The sequence below is a fragment of the Geotrypetes seraphini genome, chromosome 14 (assembly GCF_902459505.1).
Source record: "Geotrypetes seraphini chromosome 14, aGeoSer1.1, whole genome shotgun sequence".
In the NCBI taxonomy this organism is placed as follows: domain Eukaryota; kingdom Metazoa; phylum Chordata; class Amphibia; order Gymnophiona; family Dermophiidae; genus Geotrypetes; species Geotrypetes seraphini.
In genome coordinates, this window is record NC_047097.1 from 73524673 (window position 1) to 73548501 (window position 23829).

The following is a 23829-nucleotide window of genomic DNA, read 5'->3' on the forward strand; positions in this document are numbered from 1 at the left end:
TCCCAGTGGCTATGATAAAAGCTGCAATATAAGCTCATCACAAAAGTTGTGAAATAAGAACCTCACTTGCCCCATCAACCACCACCACCATGGATCATATTTAAGTAGCAGCAGTGGGATAATAGTCTAAAGCAGTGGTCTCAAACTCAAACCCTTTGCAGGGCCGCATTTTGGATTTGTAGGTACTTGGAGGGCCTCAGAAAAAATAGTTAATGTCTTATTAAAGAAATGACAATTTTGCATGAGGTAAAACTCTTTATAGTTTCTAAATCTTTCCTTTTGGCTAAGTCTTAATAATAATATTGTCATTTATAGCTAAAGAGACATATGATCACTTTTGTGATTATGATTAGAGAATGACATGGTGGTTGTTACCCGTGGCTAGCCACGGCTAGCTGCGGGTAACCTGCCAAAATGGAGCTTAGGCATTGGCGGAATGAGGCATTATGACATCACAATCTGAGCTCTAGAATGTTGCTACTTGTGATTTTAAAGAGTTTGAGGCTTGTGGAGATGAGGACGGAGCTTAGGCATTGGTGGAATGAGGCATTATGACATCACAACCTGAGCTTTAGAACGTTGCTACTTAGGATTTGAAAGTGTTTGAGGTTTGTGCAGATGAGGACGGAGCTTAGGCATTGGTGGAATGAGGCATAATGACATCACAATCTGAGCTCTAGAATGTTGCTACTTGTGATTTTAAAGAGTTTGAGGCTTGTGCATTGGAGGACGGAGCTTGCAGGGATTGGAAAAATGTGTCCGCTCTGTCATTCTCCAGTCCCGGGTTTTGCATTGGGCTATAGCCAAATGCCGGTTTTTTCGGGGACCGAGCTAGATGCAGCGCCCTCTGGCGGCCGGGGTGACTGCAGCCAGGTGCTTGCGAGGGGCTCTGGCTGCAGGGGTGGGTGGGGCGTCTACGGCTGGGGACTCGACGCAGCGCTAGTTTCTGGGGGCGGAGCCTCTCTGTCGGGGCAGAAGCTCTTCCGGCCCTTTGTGACGTCACAATGGGGCGCCGGCTACAGTGTAGCGCGAGCCGAGCGCGCGCCATGCACAAGACGGAGAAGCTGCTGCTCCTGCGCACCTACAAGGGCAAGGCGGTGCGCGTGGTGCGGGAGCATTACCTGCGCGAGGACGTGCCCTGCTCCGTCGCCCTCTGCCAGGCCGCGTGCGCCAACGGTGAGGGGAAGCCCAGGCGGATACCCCAAAAGGGGGGCGAGAGCAGAGCTGCTCCGACGCCTCCCTAGGCAGATGCCTAGGCTGTGAAAGGTTACCTCATTCTTCAGGCAGGGTGGACTTGCGGGGTTGAGTTTCTGCATTTGCTCCTCAATGCCTCCCAAGGCAGATTTGTGGCTAATGGGGGGGGGGTCAGAGGTCTGTTTGCTGTCCTGAGCGCTGCTTCTTACTTGCTGGCTTTCCTCTGCAGTCAGAACCGTGTGGGGTCTCATTTATCAATGCAAGATCCAACACGCTTATGTCCACCAAAGGGTTAATCCTGTCCTATCTGTGATGCAAAAAAAGCCAAAAGGACAATTCCTTTTGGCTTTTTTTGCATCACAGATAGGACAGGATTAACCCTTTGGTGGACATAAGCGTGTTGGATCTTGCATTGATAATATCCACAAAGAAGAAAATCCAGAGAAAACCCAAAAAACCTCTGTGGAGTGACGATGTTCCTAAATGGACTTTATTTGAAAGTGTCAAAGTTGCAAAGGTCCACTGAAATCATCCACATAAAAGCCTTAAAGGACCTAGTCCGCTAGGGATACACGGTCCGCTTTCGACAAAAAGCCTCACTTCCGGCTCACCAAGAAGACTTTTTGTCGAAACGCGGACTGTTTTGGATCCTGTATCCCTAGCAGACTAAGTCCTTTAAGGCTTTTATGTGGACGATTTCGGTGTACCTTTGCAACTTTGACACTTTCAAATAAAGTCCATTTAGGAACATCGTCACTCCACAGAGTTGTTTTTTTTTTGGTTCTATCTGTGATGCGACATCAGACATAACTATACAGTTCTCTAAAGTAGACTGGGATGCTCAGGGATCTGTGGCTGCGTCCTGGCTTCATGGCCTAGACAGGCGCTCGTTGGCGTAGCAGTGCTGCATCACCATCAGACACCTCCATAGGAGCAGAGTCAGGAGAAGGTTGTAGCCAGTTCCTGCTTGGATAGAAGCCGAGAATTCAGCCATGAGGTTGGGGATCATTTTCAAAAGCCGCTCAACATTGTATATTTATAGACGACCCCCAATGGTCTGACAATTGCCCACTTTTTGTGCGGTTGCTTTTACAGTGGTGGTAACTGAATACAGCATTATCCATATTTTCCTCACAAAAGAGATGTTGTAAAATTGAGTGGCCATATAGGTGCCTGTAAAAAGGGCGTAGGGGATAAGTGTGCCCACTTCTGTCTGAGATGTGTGCATAGGTTTTGCAGGGGGAGCTGTGAGGTTCACTTGGAAGTCTTGGATTTTGTAAAATATACAAGTGCAGGATACACATATTTATGTCCTTTTGGAGGAGGATGAGATGGAAGTGGGTGTGGACTTTTGGGGCCGGTTCTGGGAGTCTGTTAAAAAGACACACCGGCAGCTATGTTGCCCTTATAAAGCAGCTATGTTTTTGGACTTTTCCTGATAACGTCCCCTTATAAAATTGGCACCAGCGTGCATTTTTTGTTCTTTTCCCTGCCTTGGGTCAGAGTCATGGGGAGAAGTGCTACAATGCATGTAGTGTTACATTTTTGGAATGGCTGCATCTTTTTGGAGGGGAAAAATACCAGCAGCAAAAGCATGTTGTTTTGAAAATTGCCCTTATTTGTGTTTGTGGAAAGCATTAATTTCTAGAGTGTCCGATCTACAATTGTTCATTTTGGTTTCAGAGGGCAAAGTGCTGTCAGCAGATTTGACTCATTACCTCGTTCCTGACTGGAGGGTTGTGCAGGATTACTTGGAGATCCTCGAGTTCCCAGAGATGAGAGGGGTGATTTTCATGCAGACAGCATGTCAAGCTGTCCAGCACCAGAGGGGACGCAGGTATGGACTTGTCCACGGATGCCAAAGTTTATGTGGCTGTTCAGAGAGGTTGCTTTTACCTCACTGCATTGCTTTGTTATATAACATAAGAGCTTCCTTATTGAGACAGTCTGCAGGTCCATCAAGCCAAGTGTCCTGTTTCCAACAGTAGCTACCCTAGGTCACAAGTACCTGACAAGATCCCTTAGACTAAGAGTCAAACATATTTTATGCTAATTATCCTAGGAATAAGCAGTGGATCCCCCCCACATCCATATTAATAATGACTTATGGATTTGTCTTTCAGGAAGTTATCCAAACTTTTTTTTACAACCCTGCCAAGCTAACTGCTTTCACTACATTCTCTGGCAACACATTTCAGAGTTCAATTACATGTTGTGTGAAGAAATATTTTCTGCTGTTTGTTTTAAATCTTCTACTTAGTAGCTTCATTCAATGCCCCCTAGTATTTTTGGAAAGAGTTTCCAGGTTATGCCTCCTGTGTGGTACAGCTGTATAGTTTTATTTTTTATGATGTGGTAAAGTTAGAACGGATTGTGCCTCTTTTCACGTGATGTGACTCTGCTTTTCTGTTTTTAGGCAATACAACAGACTGCGTGCTCTGCTGAGGGATGCACGTCGGGAGTGTATTTTGTTTGCTAATGAGTTCCAGCATTATTCCTACTTGCCGAGAGAAAGCGGAGAGTCCATTGAGAAGTGGCAAACCAGGTGCAGTAATTTCACACAATTAAAATATAGCATAGAATAATCTAAACACAGAGTGGCAAGCCAAAGAAGTCAATTTGCAACCAGAACCAGGGCAGCTGCATGAAATAGGCATATTAACATCTGCACGTGCTTTGCGCACACAAATCCTGCTAAAACAAGTGTAAGAAAATTCAGTTGGAATACAAAGAGTTAATGAATTCCAATACGTCACTGTTTGAGAGGAAAACAAGCCTACAAATATATAATAATAATAATAATTTTATTTCTTATATACCGCTGTACCGTGAAGTTCTAAGCGGTTTACAGTAGAAACAGAATCTTTGTTATCGAACATTTTTTGTGGAAAATTTACAAGTAAAGCCTTCTTCATACGAGAACTTCTTTTAGGAAGAAGTTTTCACAAGTAACATAAGGACATGAGCATCCATCAAGCCCAGTTTCCTTTTTCCAACCCAGGTCCCAAGTACTAGGCAGAAACCCAAAGAGTAGCAACATTCCAGAGCTGAGATAGTGATGTCATAAAGCCTCATAAGCCAAACTCTTCAGTGATGTCACAATGGCTTAATTGTCCTATACTTGGCTCACATAAGAGTTGCCTACTGGGACACACCAAAAGTCCATCAAGCACAGTATCTTGTTTTCAACCATGGCCAATCCAGGTTCCAAGTTCCTAGATAGATCCCAAGTAGTAAAACAGATTTTATGCTGCTTATCCTAGAAATAAGCAGTGGATTTTCAAAAGTCCGTCTTAATAATGGCTTATGGACTAGGATCCATTCCATGGATAGCAGTAAAGACCATGGTACACATTTTAAAAACAAACTTTGTGCCTGTATTAGCAACCAGTGACATTTAATAAGATATGGAGTCACCCTTTCTGCGCAGTGAGAATTAAAAATTAGTTTTGTCACTGCATTATGAAGAATTTATGGGCTATCGAGGTTTTTCATGTGCAACCCACATATAGAAGGTTGCAGTAATCCAGAATGATATTGAGTTGTTCAGTCAAGAAATGCTTCTGTTTTAACCATATAGGACCTGTTGACAAAAATCCCATAAACCAACTACTCACTTTACTCCCCTATTCCCAAGCTATTTAGACTCTCTCTCAATATGATAAGATCAATCATCAAACTGCAGTTTCCCATTGCTTATACTCATCCTATTTTCAGAAATAAGGGTACCCAGAGCTGTTTTTTGTACTATAGCCACTTCTAAAGCCTGATGAAGAGAAATGCAAGCTCTTAAAATGCTCTAACTATCCAAGCAGTCGGATGGCAACAAAGCTGTCCATAATTTTAGTAGAGTGGGATGGAGGTGCCACCTCCCGCAAATTAGCATTTTGATTTTTTCAGGATAGGAGGAAGAAGAATGTTCCCTATTTGAGTGGGAAATGTACTGACCTTAAAATTCTCCTCTGTTCATTTTAAAAGAACACCCCAAAATGTTGGTAGATATCAGGCTTGCATTAAGAGAAGTTGAGTACCATCTTATGAAAATTGGTTACGGTTTTTGGTAAAATAAGAAATCATACCCAGAATCTATCTGATGAAACCTCAGATTCAGTGAATTTTATCCCTGAAGAAGGTTATTAATTCATATTCCTCCACAATGTTCTGGTTGGGATGATTTTGGAGCAGTTATGATTGCTGAGTTTAATTATCAAAATGTTTAGGTGGAGGGTGGTGTAAGGGCCTAAAAATAATTGAGGGAGGGGCCCAGCCTCTGCATAGGGCAAAATGTGTTTACAAGAAAAAGAGTTTTCTATTGGATGGGACTTGGTGGGAAATTGCCTTGCTTTTCTGCAGGGACAGGATTACAGAGAGCTGGAAGTTCATCAGTCCTTGATGGGCAGTTGATATGGCGTTACTCAAGAGGGTTCAGAGGAGAGCGTCTGAGAGATTGGAGAAACTGGGTCTCTTTTCCCTGGAGAAGAGGAGACTTAGAGGGGATATGATAGAGACTTACAAGATCATGAAGGGCATAGAGAGAGTAGAGAGGGACAGAAAGAAAGAGAGAAAGGGAGACAGAGAGAAATAGAGAGAGAGAGAAAGAAAGAGAGAGAGAAAGGGAGAGATAGAGAAAGATTGGAGAAACTGGGTCTCTTTTCCCTGAAGAAGAGGAGACTTGGAGGGGATATGATAGAGACTTACAAGATCATGAAGGGCATAGAGAGAGTAGAGAGGGACAGATTCTTCAAACTTTCGAATAATAAAAGAACGAGAGGGCATTCGGAAAAGTTGAAAGGGGACAGATTCAAAACGAATGCTAGGAAGTTCTTCTTTACCCAACGTGTGGTGGACAGCTGGAATGCGCTTCCAGAGGACGTAATAGGGCAGAGTACGGTACTGGGGTTTAAGAAAGGATTGGACAATTTCCTGCTGGAAAAGGGGATAGAGGGGTATATATAGAGGATTACTGCACAGGTCCTGGACCTGTTGGGCCGCCGTGTGAGCGGACTGCTGGGCATGATGGACCTCAGGTCTGACCCAGCAGAGGCATCGCTTATGTTCTTAGATGCATCTATAACCCACCTGTTTGGTGCTACCGTCACTGCCATGGCTTTTCTCTCTCTCAGGTGCATCTATAACGCCTCTGTCTGGTACTACCATCACTGTCATGGCCAGATGCCTGTTGTCATGGTGACGGAGGATGACGAAGCCATCGAAGCCTATGGAAGCGAGACTGGGGGAGTGTTCGTAATCTCATTCAGGGTAAGGTTACCAGAAGGAGCCACTCATGTGGCCTGGACACTGAGGAGACTGAAGCTACAAGCTTGTGAAAAAAAATAAGAGAAATATTCTATTTGCTCTCCTCTTTTGCCCTGGTGCCTTCACCCACTTCTCTGAACACTCTGTTTTTTCCCCTATGCGTCTCCTGATTTCTGGACTTACAGAAGATCCCATCAGAGAGCAGCAAGGCAGCTGGATTATTTTTCATTGGAAGGGAGTAAAAAGCATTACATACAAGGGGACAGGTTCCAGTTCTTGTTTACCAGATATATGAATAATGTACTTGAATAAATAGACTACACTTCTCTCTCCGTATTCGCTGTGATAGGGGATTAACAGAGCTGTAAATACAGAAAAAAACACGAATAACAAAACCATTGTGAATATGGTGAAACCGCGAATAACATGGTGAGAGACCTGGCCTGTTCCTGAAGGAGAGGCAAAGCACCGTGAAGAAAGTGCTGGGAATCGGCGATTTTCTCTGGAAACGCTTGGAATCGGTGATTTTTTATGCAAGCTGATGTAATTTGGGGGGGAGGAGTCAGCAAGCTAAAACCCGTAAATAATCGAAACCGCGATTGCTGAAACCGCAAATACAGAGGGAGAAGTGTATTGGAAAATTCCCCACTGTCCCTGCAGACTTTCAGTTTGAAAATTGTTGGTGTAGGGAGGATTTATTTTTATTTTCAACATTTCTATACCATCTAGTTCATAGGCGGTTTGCAGTATATCCACATACACAATTCTTAAAACAATACAAAAGAGGGACAAATCGTCAAAAATTAAGAGCTCCTTTTACGAAGGCGTGTTAGTGGCTTTAGCTAACCCCTGCGCTAGCCGAAAAACTACCGCGGTAGCGGCTGGCACGGCTGGCGGTTTAGCGCACAGTATTACAAAAAATTCTGAATATAAATCTAAAGAAAAAAGAAAACCAACCCCCCCCCCCCAATCCCATCTCTCTGGTCCAAGCTAACATTCTTCTGCAAATAGTCTGCATTTCACACCAAGCCAAATATGGGTCCCAGTATTAATTTAGACATCAAACATATGGCATCTAATTTAGTAAGCACAGCTGCACATGAGGGAATCTCTCAGCGTTTCCAGTATTCCGCTAATGTAATTTTTTCTGCCATAGCTAGTTTATAAATATGCATAGGCACCTTTTGGGGTCTCAAATGCAAAAGGCAGAGGATAACTAATATGTAAAAGTCCTTCAAAGAACGTAACTCACCACCCCAAAAGTCCTGCACTAAAGAACAAACCAACTATGAAAAAATGTATCTCGCTCTCCACATTTAAGCCAACACAGATCTGTAGGACCTGGAAACGCTCGAGATAAGCGAGCCGGGGTAAAATACCACCAGTAAAATATCTTGTGCTGCAATTACGCATGGATTTTAACTCTTAAGTCTTTTTAAGGCCAGCATAAAGAAAGTTTACAGCGCTCCCTTTTCCTCTATGCAGGATTATCTGGAAAGCTTCTGGCCGGACCTGAAAGCGGCACATGAGCTCCACGAGTCCATCCTGCAAAGCCAGCGAGAGAGGGAGAGCGAGAGCCAGGAAAACCATGGGAAGGAATATCCAGAGCACCTTCCCCTGGAAGTGCTAGAAGCTGGAATCAAATCGGGAAGATACATACAGGTAGTGGATGAAAACCAGGAGCTGGATACTCTTTTATTTAATTTAAATTTTCTTGCAATTAAATCAACAGGGGCTGTTCTCCCTGGAGAAGAGGAGACTTAGGGGGGACATGATAGAAACCTTCAAAATCCTGAAAGGCATTGAGAAAGTGGATAAGGACAGATTCTTCAAACTGTGGGGAACCACAAGCACTAGGGGTCACTCGGAGAAATTGAAAGGGGACAGGTTTAGAACAAATGCTAGGAAGTACTTTTTTACCCAGAGGGTGGTAGACACATGGAATACTCTTCCAGAGGTTGTGATAGGCCAGAGCACAGTACAGGGGTTCAAGGAAGGTTTGGATAGGTTCCTAAAAGATAAAGGGATTGAGGGGTACAGATAGAACCAGAGGTAGGTTAGAAAAATGGTCAGGAACCACTTCACAGGTCATAGACCTGATGGGCTGCCGCGGGAACGGACCGCTGGGTGTGATGGACCTCTGGTCTGACCCAGTGGAGGCAACTTCTTATGTTCTTAACAAATAATCTCTTTGTACCTCTTCTCCTATTGTCTAGCTTTCTGTTTTTGTCTTCTTGCAACTTGAAGTCACTTTTATTGACTGGATGATTTCTGGCCTGCCTGATTGTTTCATAGTATCATTAGATATTTGCAGTACCTTGTACATGCATCCTGTTCTCTTACATACTATTCGAGGGTCTTTCTACTTGTTAGCAATGGATGCTTGTGGTATTATGCTTTTCCGGTCTCGCTTATGTTCTTTCTGTAATGCACAACGTTTACCAATAGAAAAAAGAAGTTTATTCATCTTAGCTAAAAAAAAAAATTTGCAAAGGCAACAGCTAAGCACAGATGGAATACCCCTATTTTTTTGTTAGGTCCGCTATGATATGAAAGGATTTTAGCTGGCTTGCAACCACCTGCACTCTGAAAACTTAGCCTTACTAAAAACAAATGCTAATCCAAAATATGCTGAGACCAGCAAAATGGTCTTCTGAGTGGGGCTTAAACTGTGGAACTCACTTGTTGGTCATTAAGAAAATGCATTTTTCCAGGTGGCATGCTTTTCTTTTACACTGAGGATGCTTTCCAGGACTGTGTGCCCAGAAGGATATGAATACTGTTGGAGATTCAGGAATTAGAAATGTAGATAGTGGGGTAAGCAGGACGAAGTGGAGATAGTGAGGGTGATAACTGAGGTAGAAGATGACGAAAGTACTTGGGGTGAGGTGGAGATACAGTGGGAATAGTCAGAGTGACAATGACGGAACTGATAAGGAATCTGATCATTGTGATAAGGTGATTTGCTGTTGAGTGACATGTAATGATTTTTGTTTTTATGAAGGGGATTCTTAACGTCAACAAACATAGAGCGCAGTCAGAAGCTTTTGTTCGACTCCAAGGAACCAGCAACAAGAAAGCAGGTGAGTGTGTGCTAGATGAACCTGTGCGAGTACCAGACTAACTAGGACTTGCCTTCTTGGGGCACGTGTGGAAGTGCATGTTCAGATTCCTGTTAGGGGTCATGCATAGTGCCTTTGTCCTTGCTGTAAATTGAAATGAGTAAAAGGGAAGGGAGTGGATTTTGGATTTAGCCCACATTTTTCCAGTCGTAGCTTGAGGTGAGTTGCATTCAGACATTATAGGGGTTTATAATCAGTTGTACCTGAGGCAGTAGTGAGTTAAATGGCTTGAAGAAAATTAAGATGGCATTTGAATTGGGCTTCCTTGGTCCTTAGCCCATTGCCCTAATTATTATGCTACTGGTTCCTTCTTTCTTTGTGCCTCTGTTAATGTTTTAATAGCAAATGATGAAGAAGAATCTAAGCTGCAGAAACCAGAATATTTGCCCAAGGCCAAGAGCAGCGCAACGCACAGCACAGACTATGGAAGAATTATGCTAAAGTGCGCAGTAGACGATGGCAAGAAAAGACCAAATGGCCCTTTCAGTCCGCCCAGTCATAGAGTATGACTGCTCATTATTTGGGGTATGTTCCTTTTTTCTTAGACCTGCAGAGCGATGTCTTCATTCACAGCAGCCGAGCTCGGAACCGTGCGATCCATGGCGATGTGGTGGCTGTGGAGTTACTTCCCAGAGCAGAATGGAAAGGAAGGACTGGTGCCCTGAGTGACAGTGAAATTGAGGAGAAAGCGGGCGAGTCCCATGCTGAGCCGATGCCAACAGGTACTAAATCCAGCACCCCAGGCCAAGCCCAGACCCATGTCTCAGGTCAAAATAATGCCTTTTCTGTGTACAATCAAGGCGGTTTACAAATTATATACAATGACTTTATTTTGTACTTTGGGCAATGAAGTGTTAAGTGACAAAGAACCACAGTGAGAATTGAATTCCCAACCTCAGGGTGCAGTGACAGCTGCTCTCTCATTCAAGATGTAGACAGATGGGAGACTAGCCTAAGCCTAGACTGAGTTCAGATTCCAATTAAAAATGAAAAAAACCTAGTTAAAACTAAATTGTTATTGATAGAACTGAGAGGGGACATGATTGAAACATTCAAGATAATGAAGGGAATAGACTTAGTAGATAAAGACAGTTTGTTCACCCTCTCCAAGGTAGAGAGAACGAGAGGGCACTCTCTAAAGTTAAAAGGGGATAGATTCTGGACAAACATAAGGAAGTTCTTCTTCACTCAGAGAGATAGAAAACTGGAACGCTCTTCCGGAGGCTGTTGTAGGGGAAAACACCCTCCAGGGATTCAAGACAAAGTTAGACAAGTTCCTGCTGAATTGGAACATAGACAGGTAAGGCTAGTCTCAGGGCACTGGTTTTTGACCTAAGGGCCTCTGTGTGAGCACGATGGACCACCGGTCTGACCCAGCAGCAGCAATTCTTATGTTCTTGTCCAGAACTGCACGTATGTTCTCACTACTGAAATTGAAGACCTGCAAATACAACCGAGCCTTTATTTTTTATTTATTACAAAAATATAAATATTCCTTCCCTTATTGTCCACCAAACCAGTCCAGAACCAATAGGTTATTCCTGTCAACCTACAGATGGTGTGCAGAGCAGATGTGCTCATATTTTCAGGCTTTGAAATTTTACAAAAGCAGCTTGACTGGGCTCTTTGAAAGTCTAGGACGGTGGTTGTGTGTTTGAGGCTGTCTAGAAGGAGGACCTTTTAACTTCTCATCTGTTTCTGGAAGGGACTATTGCTTCTGAAGCCTCTGGTTATCCGACATGGAACCTGAATTTAGTCCTTTGTGCTCTGGATTCTCCATCAGTGATCAGACTGATGTAATGGATTTTAATTTGAGTGGTTTTGTCTCCTTTATTAATTTATGGAGTTCTTGATGCTATTTGTTTTCTAGGCTGTTTTGTATATTGCCTCGATATACAGCTCTAGACTAGGTGGATCTTATGCTGAAAAGAGCCCTGTTAGTAGCTATGGTCATAAGTCAGCACTGAGACGTCCAAGTGCCAATTAATCAAAACTATTTTCCTGGACATTTAGCAAGACGTTTTGTCCACTGTACATCCAGAGTTCATGGGTGTGCTTGACTTGGATGTCTTGCAGGGATAATCAAACCTTTCCCCAAACGTCCTGGACCGAACTTAGACATTATGAGCTAGAGCAGTTTTAAAAGCATCTACGTGCCAAAAAGGTACCCAAACTGATCAGATGACCACTAGAGGGATTAAGTCATGACCTCTCCACATTGCCCCAGTGATCACTGATCCCCTCCCCCACCTCCTACCCCCTCAGACTCTGAAGCAACAGCATCTGGCATGAGAAACCCTAGTAGAGCATCATACAGGGTGGGTGGGTGGGGCTAGTGAGCCATTGAAAGGAGGCACCAATCCCATAAGACACTCTGACTACAACATCTGTGATGTTAAGTATGAGCCCATTAGAACCCTACTCTACTGCCATATAGGTGCCACCTACAGCCATAAGGGCTAATGGGTTGGGAGACAGGTGGAGAGAGTAGTTTTGGGGGGCTCACCATAACATAAGAGGTATATGATGAGATGTATATCTTGGACCCTTTCACAGCAGTGCCCTCTTTTGCATGTCTATGTGGCCAGTCTGTTACAATGCTGGCCCCTCCCACATCCAAATGGTCTGGGTTTAGACGTTTCAGACTTTGACATTTCTGTGGGTGTCCTGTTGGCCAAGACGTCCACGTAGGCGATTTAAAAAAAAAAAAAAAAGATTTGGATGTCTAGTGGTTCTCCTTTCGAAAATGGACATTTCTGATTATCCGAATTTGGACATCCTTTTCGACAATGGCCCTCGCATGTTCAGCTGGTAAATGTCAGCGTTACAAGTGTGATCCTGCCAGGATCCATCCTTGTATTTTACAGAAGCCAGTGCTTCCATGTTCACTGTGCCCTATTTTCTCATGTGTTACTTGGAGTAAATTAGAGCCTTTTGCATATCAGATTGATTGGTTTTCTTTGGGGGAACTAGGAAGGGAGATGCCACTTTCAAAGCTATCAGTTTCTTCAGCTTATGTTCTCCAGTCTTATCTGACCTGGGGTCTGGCAGCTTTGTGGTTGGAGTTGCATGCTGTCTCCCAAGAAGTCTACATTACGAATGTCTTTGATAGAGAAGATGCCCTTAAGTGCTGAGATTTCAGGATCTCACCTAGTTTTACATCTCTCTAGTTCTGGACTGCTCTTATGATTGATATGGAAACAATTTCTTTTTTCCTTGAATCCTCCAGACCATTCCAGAGTCTGCGTCTGTGTTATGTTTGCTCTGAGATAGAGACTTCTCTGGGAAATCTACTGAGTTTGTGTTATTTTTTTCTGGATTTTCTTCTTTCGAAGTGGTACAGGGGACATTTTTTTCCTGTCTTTGCTTTTTTACAGAAATATTGGTGAGCAGCTGCTGTGGAGTATCCTTTGTACAGCAGAGCTTACAAGTCATTTTTCTTTCTACCTTCTGGCTGTAGGCATAACCCATTGGTTCTGGACAGGTCTGAAGGACTCCTGGAAAGAAAATTAGCACATGAGAACAAATTTTTCCTTGAGACATGGGACTTTCATCCCTCAAGACTGCAAACGGGTGTGGTTTTCATCATATCTGCTTATTTGCATGCAGTAGCTCCAGGGTTAGGATCACTGAGCTCCATGAGGTTAGCAATCAGCTTGTGCAGTACCGTTCAGTTATGTGGTATCGGTTTTCTCTTTGTGGCCCATTTTAAGGCAGAGTAGTGGGCGTCATTCAGAAGAACTGGCGAGACTATGTGGCAACCTTTCCAGCCAAAGAAGAAACACAGTCTCAAGGCAAAAATGCCCTGAAGATCCTCGTTACTCCGTGGGATTATAGAATTCCTAAAATCCGGATTAGTACACAGCAAGCCGAGACTCTGCAGGTGTGTTGGGGCATAGATGGGAAGGAAATGCGGCAGACTGGAAGACCCTCTGCTAGCCATGAGACCGAGCAGGTTGGGGAGCTGGGCAGTAGATCTGTAGCTCTTCAAATTTGTCACCTCTGCTTAGCCAGACTAACTGAAAGTGCATGCTCCACTGATCAACATTAAACTCATCTGCAGCTAACGCTTTTTCCATGTCTCGGGATCCTGGGGGAGTCCTATGACCTAGTTGCATGGTGTAATAGACAAGCAAACATATATTTATTTATTTAAAAATCCTGCCTATCCCTAGGCGGGTTACAAAATAAATATACATAAAATTATTAACACAAGGGTGTAAATCCAGTTCTCACGAACAACATTCTCTTTTTCCATGTAAAACACAATAAGTTAAAAAAAATAAAAACATCCCCATATAATTGCATTGTTTAAAAATTTGGTCTATAATGTTATAACATTTCTTCTTTGTGAAATTGTTCAGTGCTCTTAACGCAACCGTATATTCAATTTTATTTTTCCAGGTTAAAATGTTTCCTGAGGCAGGAGGTCAAACGTTTCATTTGCCTTGTTGTTGTAGGACTGGAGGGTTGTGGTGCGGATTGATTCTTGGGACTCCACCTCTCTCTACCCCAATGGACACTTTGTGCGGCTCTTGGGAAGAATTGGGGATCTAGAAGCAGAAACTGCTACTATCCTTGTAGAAAACAGTATCTCGGTCGCCCCTTTCTCAGAGGCCCAGGTCAGCTCCCCATCCCACGGTCATAGTTATGGTCTGTATTTCTTAGGATTGGGGAAAGTGACATTTCCAAATATACAAGATCTTTATCCTCTCTGTGTAATTGCTCTGCAGATGCGTGAGATGCCTGTTAATACCCCAGAGGAACCTTGGCGGGTAATTCCAGACGAGCAGCCTGTGCGCACAGACTTGAGGGACACTCACTTGGTGTTCAGCATTGACCCAAAGGGCTGTGAGGACGTAGATGATACGCTGTCTGTTAGAACTCTGGCCAATAAGAACCTGGAACTGGGTGTCCATATCGCAGACGTGACTCACTTTGTGGCAGCAAACTCTTACACAGACATTGAAGCTCGAGCAAGGTGATTGCAGGGCCTCTTATTTTTTCATTCAGTTTTCTATACCTTTCTCCCAGGGGAGCCCAGAATGGTTTACATGAACTTATTCAGGTACTCAAGCATTTTTCCCTCTCACAATGCTATTCTTTGAGATTCTGCCTGGAATCTTGATACTCTTTGGGGTTCTAGAATCTTACTCTTTGGGATTCTGGAATGTTGCTACTCTTTGGGTTTGGGCCAGGTACTAGGGACCCTGATATCACTGGGTAAAATAAAGGGAGATCAACTGTGTATTACCCTTTATAGATTTAAAGGCTTGATATTCACATGGGACATTCTCATTTATACACAGGCTTCTTCTGCATCTTAATTTTACATTTGCTCATTGATGGAACTCTTGGATTGTTGCGTAGTTGTGTGTACTCTTTGTGCACAAGTTTTTTTAGCGACATATAAGCATACTTCAAGCTTCTGCAAACGCATTTTGTTTTATCCTCAGGGCTACGACATACTATCTAGCAGACCGCCGCTATGATATGCTCCCTTCCATCCTAAGCGCGGACTTGTGCTCCCTCCTTGGAGGTGCAGACAGGTAAGTTTATTCACCTAACTTCACAGTACACTCCAGGGTTAACTGATTTGCCCAGGGTCACAAGGAGCAGCGTGGGGTTGAACCCACAACCTCAGGGTGCTGAGGCTGTAGCTTTAACCACTGCACCACACTCTTCCCCCTTGCTCCAAACCATGAGCTCATGAATAATTGTCAGGCTCAAGAACAAAATAATACTATAAGAATAAATGATTTACAAGTATTTTCTGCTGTGAATATTTTCAGGTATGCAGTAAGCATCATGTGGGAGTTGGCTAGAGACACATATGAAATAAAGAAGGTTTGGTATGGAAGAACCATGATTCGCTCTGCGTATAAGCTCTTCTATGAAGCAGCACAGCAGCTGCTGGATGGTGACTTAACTGTTGTGGATGAGATCCCAGAACTGCAGGCCCTGGACAGTGAAGCGAGACAAGAAAGGTTGAAGGAGCTGCTGTGGGCTGTGGGCAAGTTGACAGAGATTGCACGCCACATGCGGGCCAAGCGGGACATTTGTGGCGCTCTGGAGCTGGAGGGAGTAGAGGTCCGTGTGCAGCTGGATGAGCAGAAAAACATCGATGACCTAATTCCTAAGCAGCCCCTAGAGGTGCATGAGACCGTTGCTGAATGCATGATACTTGCCAACCATTGGGTGGCTACCAAGATCTACGAGAGTTTCCCTCACCAAGCCCTGCTGCGGCTGCATCCACCTCCACGTCAGGAGTTCTTTTCTGAATTACGAGAGTGCGCCGAAGCCAAAGGCTTCATCATCAATACACGGTAGGTTTCTGTCTGAGGCTATTGCTGTGTTCCATACAGTTCTCAACTAGAGTTGGTTTCACCTGAGACCGATGTGAGCTGAACCAGTCAGTTTCTCCAGCATTGATGTCATTTTCAGACAAGGCAGGGTCTTGATAAATGCAAACTTAGCATTTTGAAAAGGGATCCTTAAATGTTCTGACTCGACTCTTGGGAAAGCAGCAGCGAGTGCTGTGGGATTGTAGTTTGGATTTTTTTTTTTTTTAAATTTAAACCCGTTTATATCCCGCCCATTGCATTCTTTACTGGATGGAGCAGCAAATTCTGAAACGGATGCTGTGGTGGCAGATTACAAGGCTATTTCTCTAATCACAGACTTTACCCTGGCTGCCTTGAATTCTGTTACTGGGTTGACCCCACTTCTTCCCCAGAGAGATTATTCCATGCACCAAAAGTGTTCCACCTTATTCAGTCAAATAGCCCCTTCTCCTGGCTTTACAATTACTCTGTAGGGTCCTCTGTTCTCACTCTGTGCCATTTTCATAACCCCTGATCTTCTGCTACCTGTACTCTGTGTATATCCTTTGAACATGTAAGCCCTTAGGACCTATTGCTGAGGCCGGGACATAAATTGCATATTCTAGGGGAGTGCTTGAAAAATGCATGTTTTTGAGAGAAGTGGGAGGTGTATATGTTTTTGGGAGGTGAGGTGGCTGAGACGCATGTTCTTGGGAGTTTGTAGGGTGAAGTGTATATATTCTAGGATAAGCAAGACAGCGTTTATCACATTTGAGTGATGATATCCGATGGAGTCTGTTGTCTTTGGAGAACACCCGCTTTTTGGAAGGTTGGGGAGAGAAGTATACATCTTTTGGGTGTGGCTTAAGGAGTACATGCTGTGGGGATGCAAGCTGAGGTCTAGGTGTTCTTGGGAATACCTGCATTTATTTGGTGTGTTCTAGCCAGGGTCATGAGAGCGTTCAGTGGAGGATGTATGTCTACTGTAGCCCTGATAATGTAACCAGTAAGATTAATTTTGATCTAATACCTTGTTTTCAGGTCTAACAAAGCTTTGGCTGATTCACTGGATAAAGCAAATGACCCAGCAGATCCCCTTGTAAATAAACTCCTGCGATCTATGGCCACACAGGCTATGTCCAATGCTCAGTATTTCTCTTCAGGCTCCTGCCCAGAGGATGGGTTCCATCATTACGGTATGTATCAATGTCCCCAAAACATGTGCTGCTTTTTCAGAAGAAAGGGCAGAGCTACAAATCCTAGGATTCTTTGGGAGTAACATAATGTGTGATGTTCCCATCCCTAAATCCTTACAACCTAACTTTGAACTCAAGGAGCTTAAGTGGCGTTCGGTGAGAGCTTTCAGGGGTCAGTGAACCCCCAGCTCTGCAGTCCTGTTTTTGGTTGACTTTTTGCTTGATGCAGTGTGATTAGGCAACCTGCTCAACCAGTCAAACTGCATCAAACAAAAAGTTTTTTTTAAAAAACAGGGCTCTTGGGCTGGGGATTCTCCAAACCCCTCTGAAGGCCCTGACAGTACTGATCTGAATTTGATTGACTGAGCAGCATCTGCCTGTTTCCTGCTCGACCGACCAACCGAATTCAGAGCAGTGCCCTCAGGGCCTTTAGGGGTGGGGTGAAGGCCCTGACCACTCACCACTGAAAGCCACCTAGTGAACGGGCGTGAAATTAGAATCTGCATGAGGTACAACTGTGAAATCAGGACCTCAAGGTGCACACAGGACTGATTAACATAGTCTAAAGCTACCTGGTGCCTTTACACATGGCCTGAAGCTGACACCTGGCATTTTTCTATGCTGAATCTCTGCTGTATCTTTAAACAGTTTTATTGATGACATGAAAACAGCACAACCAAACCACAAAAAAAAAATGTCAATGATATACAAAGAAATTCGAATAAAACACAAATTCAAGCCATCAAATTTCCCCCCCTCCCCCCAGCATATGATAATTTGAATGGTTCAGATGTTCCTAACCGAGTCTGCTAATCCTTTCCTTTGGTGTCTTTCAGGCCTTGCCTTGGATAAGTACACTCACTTCACATCCCCCATTAGGAGGTATGCAGACATCGTAGTGCACAGGCTGCTCATGGCTGCTGTCTTAAAAGACAAAAAGGTGGACGTCAGGGAGACTCTGTTTGGTCACAAAGACCTGGAGGAGCTAAGTGCGCACATCAATGCCAGGAACCGGGTGAGCTGCTCTTTCCTGTCCCCCTTCCCCCCCCCCCCCGTGTGTCTCGGCCTTCTCTTCTGCCATCCGGGGAAATTTCCCCTTTACCTTTCTTCTTCCCCACGATATATTGTAAATTTTTCCTTCCCTTTCCAGCCAAATTGTGTTTGTTTTGTCATGGTTGATTTACCCTGTTATGTTATCATTTTTAACCGTTCTTGTTAATAATTGCAAATAAAGTAATTGACTGCCCACAACATCTTTGTCTTCCCATCCTATGTCTCTTTTGGAAGGATACATTTGTGCGTTTCTTGTAGCAGAATGGGACTGATATTCTGGCATAGCCTGGCAGAAGTTACTTATTATTATCCAAATCATTTGAGGAAACATACTAGAAAAGTTCTGGGCACCTCCTTGGCTCTTATCTTGTGACAACAGAGGCATTCCCTTGTAATCTCCTATATGCTACTCCTGCCTCCTTCCTATATTGTAGTTCTAGGGGAATTGCCTCTCATCATTGCATCCTCTTGGGCTTACTCCCCTCTCACCTGTACACTGTAACCCTAGAAGAGTTCCTCTCTTGTCACCTCCTAGACTCTGCTGTCCTTACCCCTCTCATAGAAACATAGAAATAGACGGCAGATAAGGGCCACGGCCCATCTAGTCTGCCCACCCCAATGACCCTCCCCTACCTTTCTCTGTGAATAGATCCCACGTGTCTATCCCATTTGGCCTTAAAATCAGGCACGCTGCTGGCCTCAATAACCTGAAGTGGAAGACTATTCCAGCGATCAACCACCCTTTCAGTGAAAAAGAATTTCCTGGTGTCCCCTTGCAGTTTCCCGCCCCTGATTTTCCACGGATGCCCCCTTCTTGCCGCGGGACCCTTGAAAAAGAAGATATCTTCTTCCACCTTGATGCGGCCCGTGAGATACTTGAATGTCTCGATCATGTCACCCCCTCTCTCTGCATTCCTCGAGTGAGTACAGCTGCAACTTATCCAGCCGTTCCTCGTACGGGAGATCCTTGAGTCCCAAGACCATCCGGGTGGCCATTCTCTGGACCGACTCCAGTCTCAGCACATCCTTACGGTAATGCGGCCTCCAGAATTGCACACAGTATTGCCTCACCATGGATCTATACAATGGCATAATGACTTCAGGCTTACAGCTGACGAAACTCCTGCGTATACAACCTATGATTTGCCTTGCCTTGGATGAAGTCCTGTGTCCCTGTCACCTTCTGGGCTTTACTCACAGCTTCCCTGTATTCTGTAACCCTAGAAGAGTTCCCCTTTATCCCTGTCACCTCCTGGGCTGAGGAGTTCCCCTCTGTCCCTGTCTCGCTTAGGCTCTGCTGCTTTTTCTCCCTTCACCCCATCTCCCCTCCACCCACACTGTTACACTAGAGCAGGGGTGTCAAAGTCCCTCCTTGAGGGCCGCAATCCAGTTGGGTTTTCAGGATTTCCCCAATGAATATGCATGAGATCTATGTGCATGCACTGCTTTCAATGCATATTCATTGGGGAAATCCTGAAAACCCGACTGGATTGCGGTCCTCGAGGAGGGACTTTGACACCCCTGCACTAGAGGAACTGAGAAGAGCATGGGATGTTGCTACTCCTTGGGTTTGGGACCTGGATCAGCCACTGTGAGGATGGCTACTGGGCTAGATGGACCATTGGTCTGACCCAGTAAGACTATTCTTATGTTCTCCCAGATAGGACTAGTTTATCTCCCTATGTCCTGCATAGAAATCGTGAGAAAGTGAGCACACATGGTTTCTCTCCCTCAGGCTGCGCAGCATGCCCAGAAACAGTCTACAGAGCTCTTCCAGTGCATGTATTTCAGAGACAAGAACCCCGAGAGCGATGAGCGCTGTGTGACCGATGCCATTATTTACTCTCTCCGGACCAATGGCGCACTGCTCTTTCTACCCAGGTACATCTATTTGCCTTCCAGAAGAATGAACTGCTGTTATTTGTACCAAATGCGCTCCCTGTCTGGATGTTTATTCGTAGGCACAGTTACCTTGTCTGACTGTTCCTTAATCATGTCACTTTGTAAAGGAAAGATTTAAATACAGCTCTTTAGAGCTGTCCATGATTCGGGGGTGCTGGTGTCCTCTGGAGTTTGCTATTTTTTTAGTCTTCATATCTGATTACCCCTTCCCTACAGGGCCTAGGATAATTGTGTGGTACAGTGGTTAGAGTTACAGCCCCAGCACCCTGGGGTTGTGGGTTCAAATCCCACACTGCTCCTTGTGACCCTGGGCAAGTCACTTAATCCCCCAGTGCCCCAGGTATAATTAGATATATATGTGATCCCACCGGGACAGAGAAGGAAAAATGCTTGAGTACTTGAATAATTTGTAATCTGCATAGAATTGTAGGATGTGCGGAATATAAATAATTAATAATTTATCACGGCCATTTCAGCGCTGTGAGCTAGCCGCGATGAATCCACTTCAGCATGCCCTCCCCCTCAGTATTGGTAGCCAGATAGGGCTCTGGGGAGAGAAGCTGCCACCAGAACTACTCTTCACAACAAGCGGTCAGCAGTGGCTTGCCCGAAGCTTTCAGCTGTTCATCTCAGAAGCCCAGCCTCCCTGTAATGGGACATTTCATCACAGCCATTTTAATCTCAGCCGCGATGAATCATCCCTTTCGTCCCCCACACTGCATGCTTGAGTCATAGGGCCAGCCAGTAACTTCCTCCTCTGAAGAGTTGTGTAGTGCTGTATGTTCAGAGGGAAGCTCTGTATCTTTGAATCATTTCTTGCTTTTTTTCACACACCTGTCAAACAGGTACGGCATTAAGGGTGCAGCATATCTGAGGAGCAAAGAGGGTGCAGTCATCATGTGCCTGCCTGATGGGCACTGTGAGTGGAGACCAGGGTCCCTTCAGCGCTTTCAAAACCGAATCGTCTCAATCACCTCTGACGGCAGCTCTACCTCTTTCACGCTTTTTGATCACGTGACAGTAAGTCTGAATCTCTCTCTTCCATCTGTCAAGGGTCAGATTGACTAAAGCATAGCAAATGAACACTTGTGCTTTTAAATAAATCAGTTATCAATTTTAAAAAAAGCTGCTAAAATCTTCCGTTCCTCCCTTCCCCACCGATTTCTATCTCATTCCGTTAAACGTCATCAGGCATTGAGATCCAGAGTCCCCGCCGCATCTTTAAACTTTTGTGGCTAAAGCCATCTCTCGCTTTGGCTGATTGCAGTAGCGCTGTATGGTGTGGGGGCTGTGGCTGACGGGAGTTATGAGGTCATCGGTTGTGGGAGGTCGGTATCACATTGAGGAGGCGAGGGAATCGTCCAAGCAGGGGCAAATCTTCTGAGAGGAGGGGATTGTTAAATTGGGTCTGAATAGGAGCAGTAAATATTTAGTGCAGCAGTTCATTTTTTACTATACTGTCTTTGTTTACAGACCTTGCATTGACCAGTGCAATTTTGAGGTGGGGAGGGGGGGGGGCAATGGGGAAAAGCCTAAGGAAGGTCTTTAAGGATTTGCTGCAGGGAAGGTGGCTCAGATCACTATATCTACCCTGGCCTGTGATAACTGGGATGGAGGAATACATGCTGGCAAGGAGAGTAATTAGCGTAAAATAGGAGAGCAGAGATTTTGGCATTGGTATTATGAAGGCAGTATAATTTTGAGAGATTGTGGTGGCTAGGATGTGGTTACAAGATAAGATTTGGTTGAATAACGGATGGAATGTGTTGAGGGTGAGATAGTGTTATAAGGGTCCCATTCAATTCTAGCTACACCACTGGCTCCACCATGCGTCATCACTTTTTTTTTTTTTTTTCTTTTCAGGGTAGAGACCTTTGATGTCAGTTGAACTTACACTAGAAAACACCAAAAATGATTGTGTATTTCCTCATGCAGGTGCGAATATCGGTACAGTTTTCCCGCTGCCATGCAGCCAGAATCCAGTTGGAGATCATCTGTAACCAGCCATACCAGGCCCCCACAGCTGAGCTTTCAGAGCAGAGCTCTTCTCTTCTGAAAACAGATTTGGTGAAAGAAGTGACCCGTTCAGTTGAGGAAGCGCAGCTGGCTCAGGAAGAAGCTGCTCTGAAAGGAGTGCGGGAAGAGTTACAAGAATACTGCCAGTCCCAGGGACAGAGTCTCTACCAGCTGCTGGAGGAAGTCAGGAACCTGGCTTTATCGGATGTGTCTGCTGCCTAATGTCTGTAGATATCAACATTAAAAAGAACGCTCCTCCAAACTTTCATTGCTTTTGAACAGGGAGGGAGTAAAAACACACTTTTAATGAACAAAATATTGTGTTTAACGATGAAAGCATTGTTTTTAATGCTGCCGCTCTTTTCTATTGGCATGCTGCAGGGTACACTGTACCAGACGTCACAGAGTCCTCTACCTCTTGATTTTGGTAGATGTTATACCTCTGAGTCTGAACGCACTGGGTTGCTGCCTGAGTTCTAATTATTTTTGTAAAACACGTTTTGTATTAATAGTACAGTAGAACAAAACATTTTATGCGTTTAAGAAAATGAATTTGTAAGCCCTTATGAATTCATCCTGATGATAGTTGGCTGGTCCATATCAAAGTCAGCCGAGACCAGTGTTGCCATGGTTTTATAATCCTACAGCTAGTACGCTGTTTTCAATGCCGTGTGGAATTAAGGTAACTGCAGTTGCTTCAATCTCGGTTTCCCACATGGAGTGGCTAAGAGGATACTATACTCACTGCCTTCCCCCTGGAGTGAGTCCAATGCAATGAAGCCCATTCAGTTTCTAGGGACTTGGAACTCAATTTCAGTTATGCCCTTTTGTTTTTCTTTTATTCATAGAAACATTGTAATCCCACCTGTCTCCCTTTGTACCTTTTTCTGTATCATATTTTAATTGCATTTGTCAGATCCCTGTTTTTAAACCGTTTAGGATGGTTAACTTGAAACTTTATTGCATTTGCCACACTAGAATCACTAGCATGGCTTTGTAAAAAGGATTCCTTAGTCTCACCTCTGGCAGAGCTGGAGCAGAGGAATTATAGACATGTGTGTCATCCTCACTTTGTACCTGTGTAAAACTTTGTGACCAAACAATAAATAATTTTTCTATCTAAAGTCAATGTACAAAATGTGTGCTTTGACCTATTCTTTGTGTAAATGTGCCATTTGCCAGTACTGAAAAAAAAAGTCAGCAAATTGATCTATGATATTGATAATTATCCTAGGAATAGCATGAGATTGGCAGTGGATAAAGTAGCTCAATGTTTTCATCAGCTGGGATAAAACTTTGGAATGCCTTGCCAAGAGTATCATTTAAAAAACCATTAGACATGTGAGGGAGTGAGAGGACAGATACTAAGTTGTAGGTGAATCTTGATTGGTACTTTAGGCAGAGTATACATTTTTTAAATAAATAAATACCAGTCTCAAGCCTTAATTGCAGGGAAGTGACCTGGAAGATAGCTCTAGACTGCAGCGCAACAGGGATGTTCTATTTCAGTCTTTTCATTCAAGGAGCTAAGAGAACAGATACTTGGCTTTTTAAGCCAGCCTCTATTCTGTTTTTAGCCCTGGTCCATCCACAGTGGCACTAACTGCAGCCAAAACATCCATTGAAAAATGATTAAAAAGCCATCAAATAGAGCCCATCCACTTCCTATGCTCCTGTTCTCCTTTATCTGGCTTTCACCACTTTGTATTTATTCTCAAAGTCCTACATCAAAGATCAAGAATCCAGAACACATTGTGACCTCTCACT

The 23829-nt window shown here is 44.2% G+C and overlaps 1 protein-coding gene across 2 annotated transcripts; it reads left to right on the top strand.

Moving 5' to 3' along the window:
* The first annotated feature begins 1005 nt into the window (after positions 1-1005).
* On the top strand, positions 1006-23191 carry DIS3L (DIS3 like exosome 3'-5' exoribonuclease). Of its 2 annotated transcripts, XM_033920623.1 has the most exons (17): positions 1006-1176; positions 2878-3031; positions 3611-3739; positions 6318-6453; positions 7936-8112; positions 9455-9533; positions 10118-10294; positions 13286-13455; positions 14033-14194; positions 14306-14553; positions 15029-15121; positions 15365-15898; positions 16937-17091; positions 17928-18106; positions 19880-20025; positions 20892-21066; positions 21982-23191. In XM_033920623.1, the coding sequence occupies exons 1-17, from the start codon at positions 1047-1049 to the stop codon at positions 22282-22284; spliced, it is 3147 nt and encodes a 1048-aa protein (XP_033776514.1). In that variant the 5' UTR covers positions 1006-1046; the 3' UTR covers positions 22285-23191. The 2 variants fall into 2 exon arrangements, with proteins under 2 accessions (XP_033776514.1, XP_033776515.1); XM_033920624.1 differs by lacking the exons at positions 1006-1176; positions 2878-3031; positions 3611-3739; ... (2 more) ...; positions 9455-9533; positions 13286-13455 and having other exon boundaries at positions 10133-10294.
* The last annotated feature ends 638 nt before the right edge of the window (positions 23192-23829 follow it).

What these genes read in the sequence shown, in the direction of transcription:
- DIS3L (XM_033920623.1), top strand. Translation starts at nt 1,047, where the DNA reads ATGCACAAGACGGAGAAGCTGCTGCTCCTGCGCACCTACAAGGGCAAG. An exon ending in GGATGGGTTCCATCATTACG is followed by an intron (nt 17,092 to 17,927) that starts GTATGTATCAAT and finishes GGTGTCTTTCAG; the next exon opens with GCCTTGCCTTGGATAAGTAC. An exon ending in GCACTGCTCTTTCTACCCAG is followed by an intron (nt 20,026 to 20,891) that starts GTACATCTATTT and finishes CCTGTCAAACAG; the next exon opens with GTACGGCATTAAGGGTGCAG.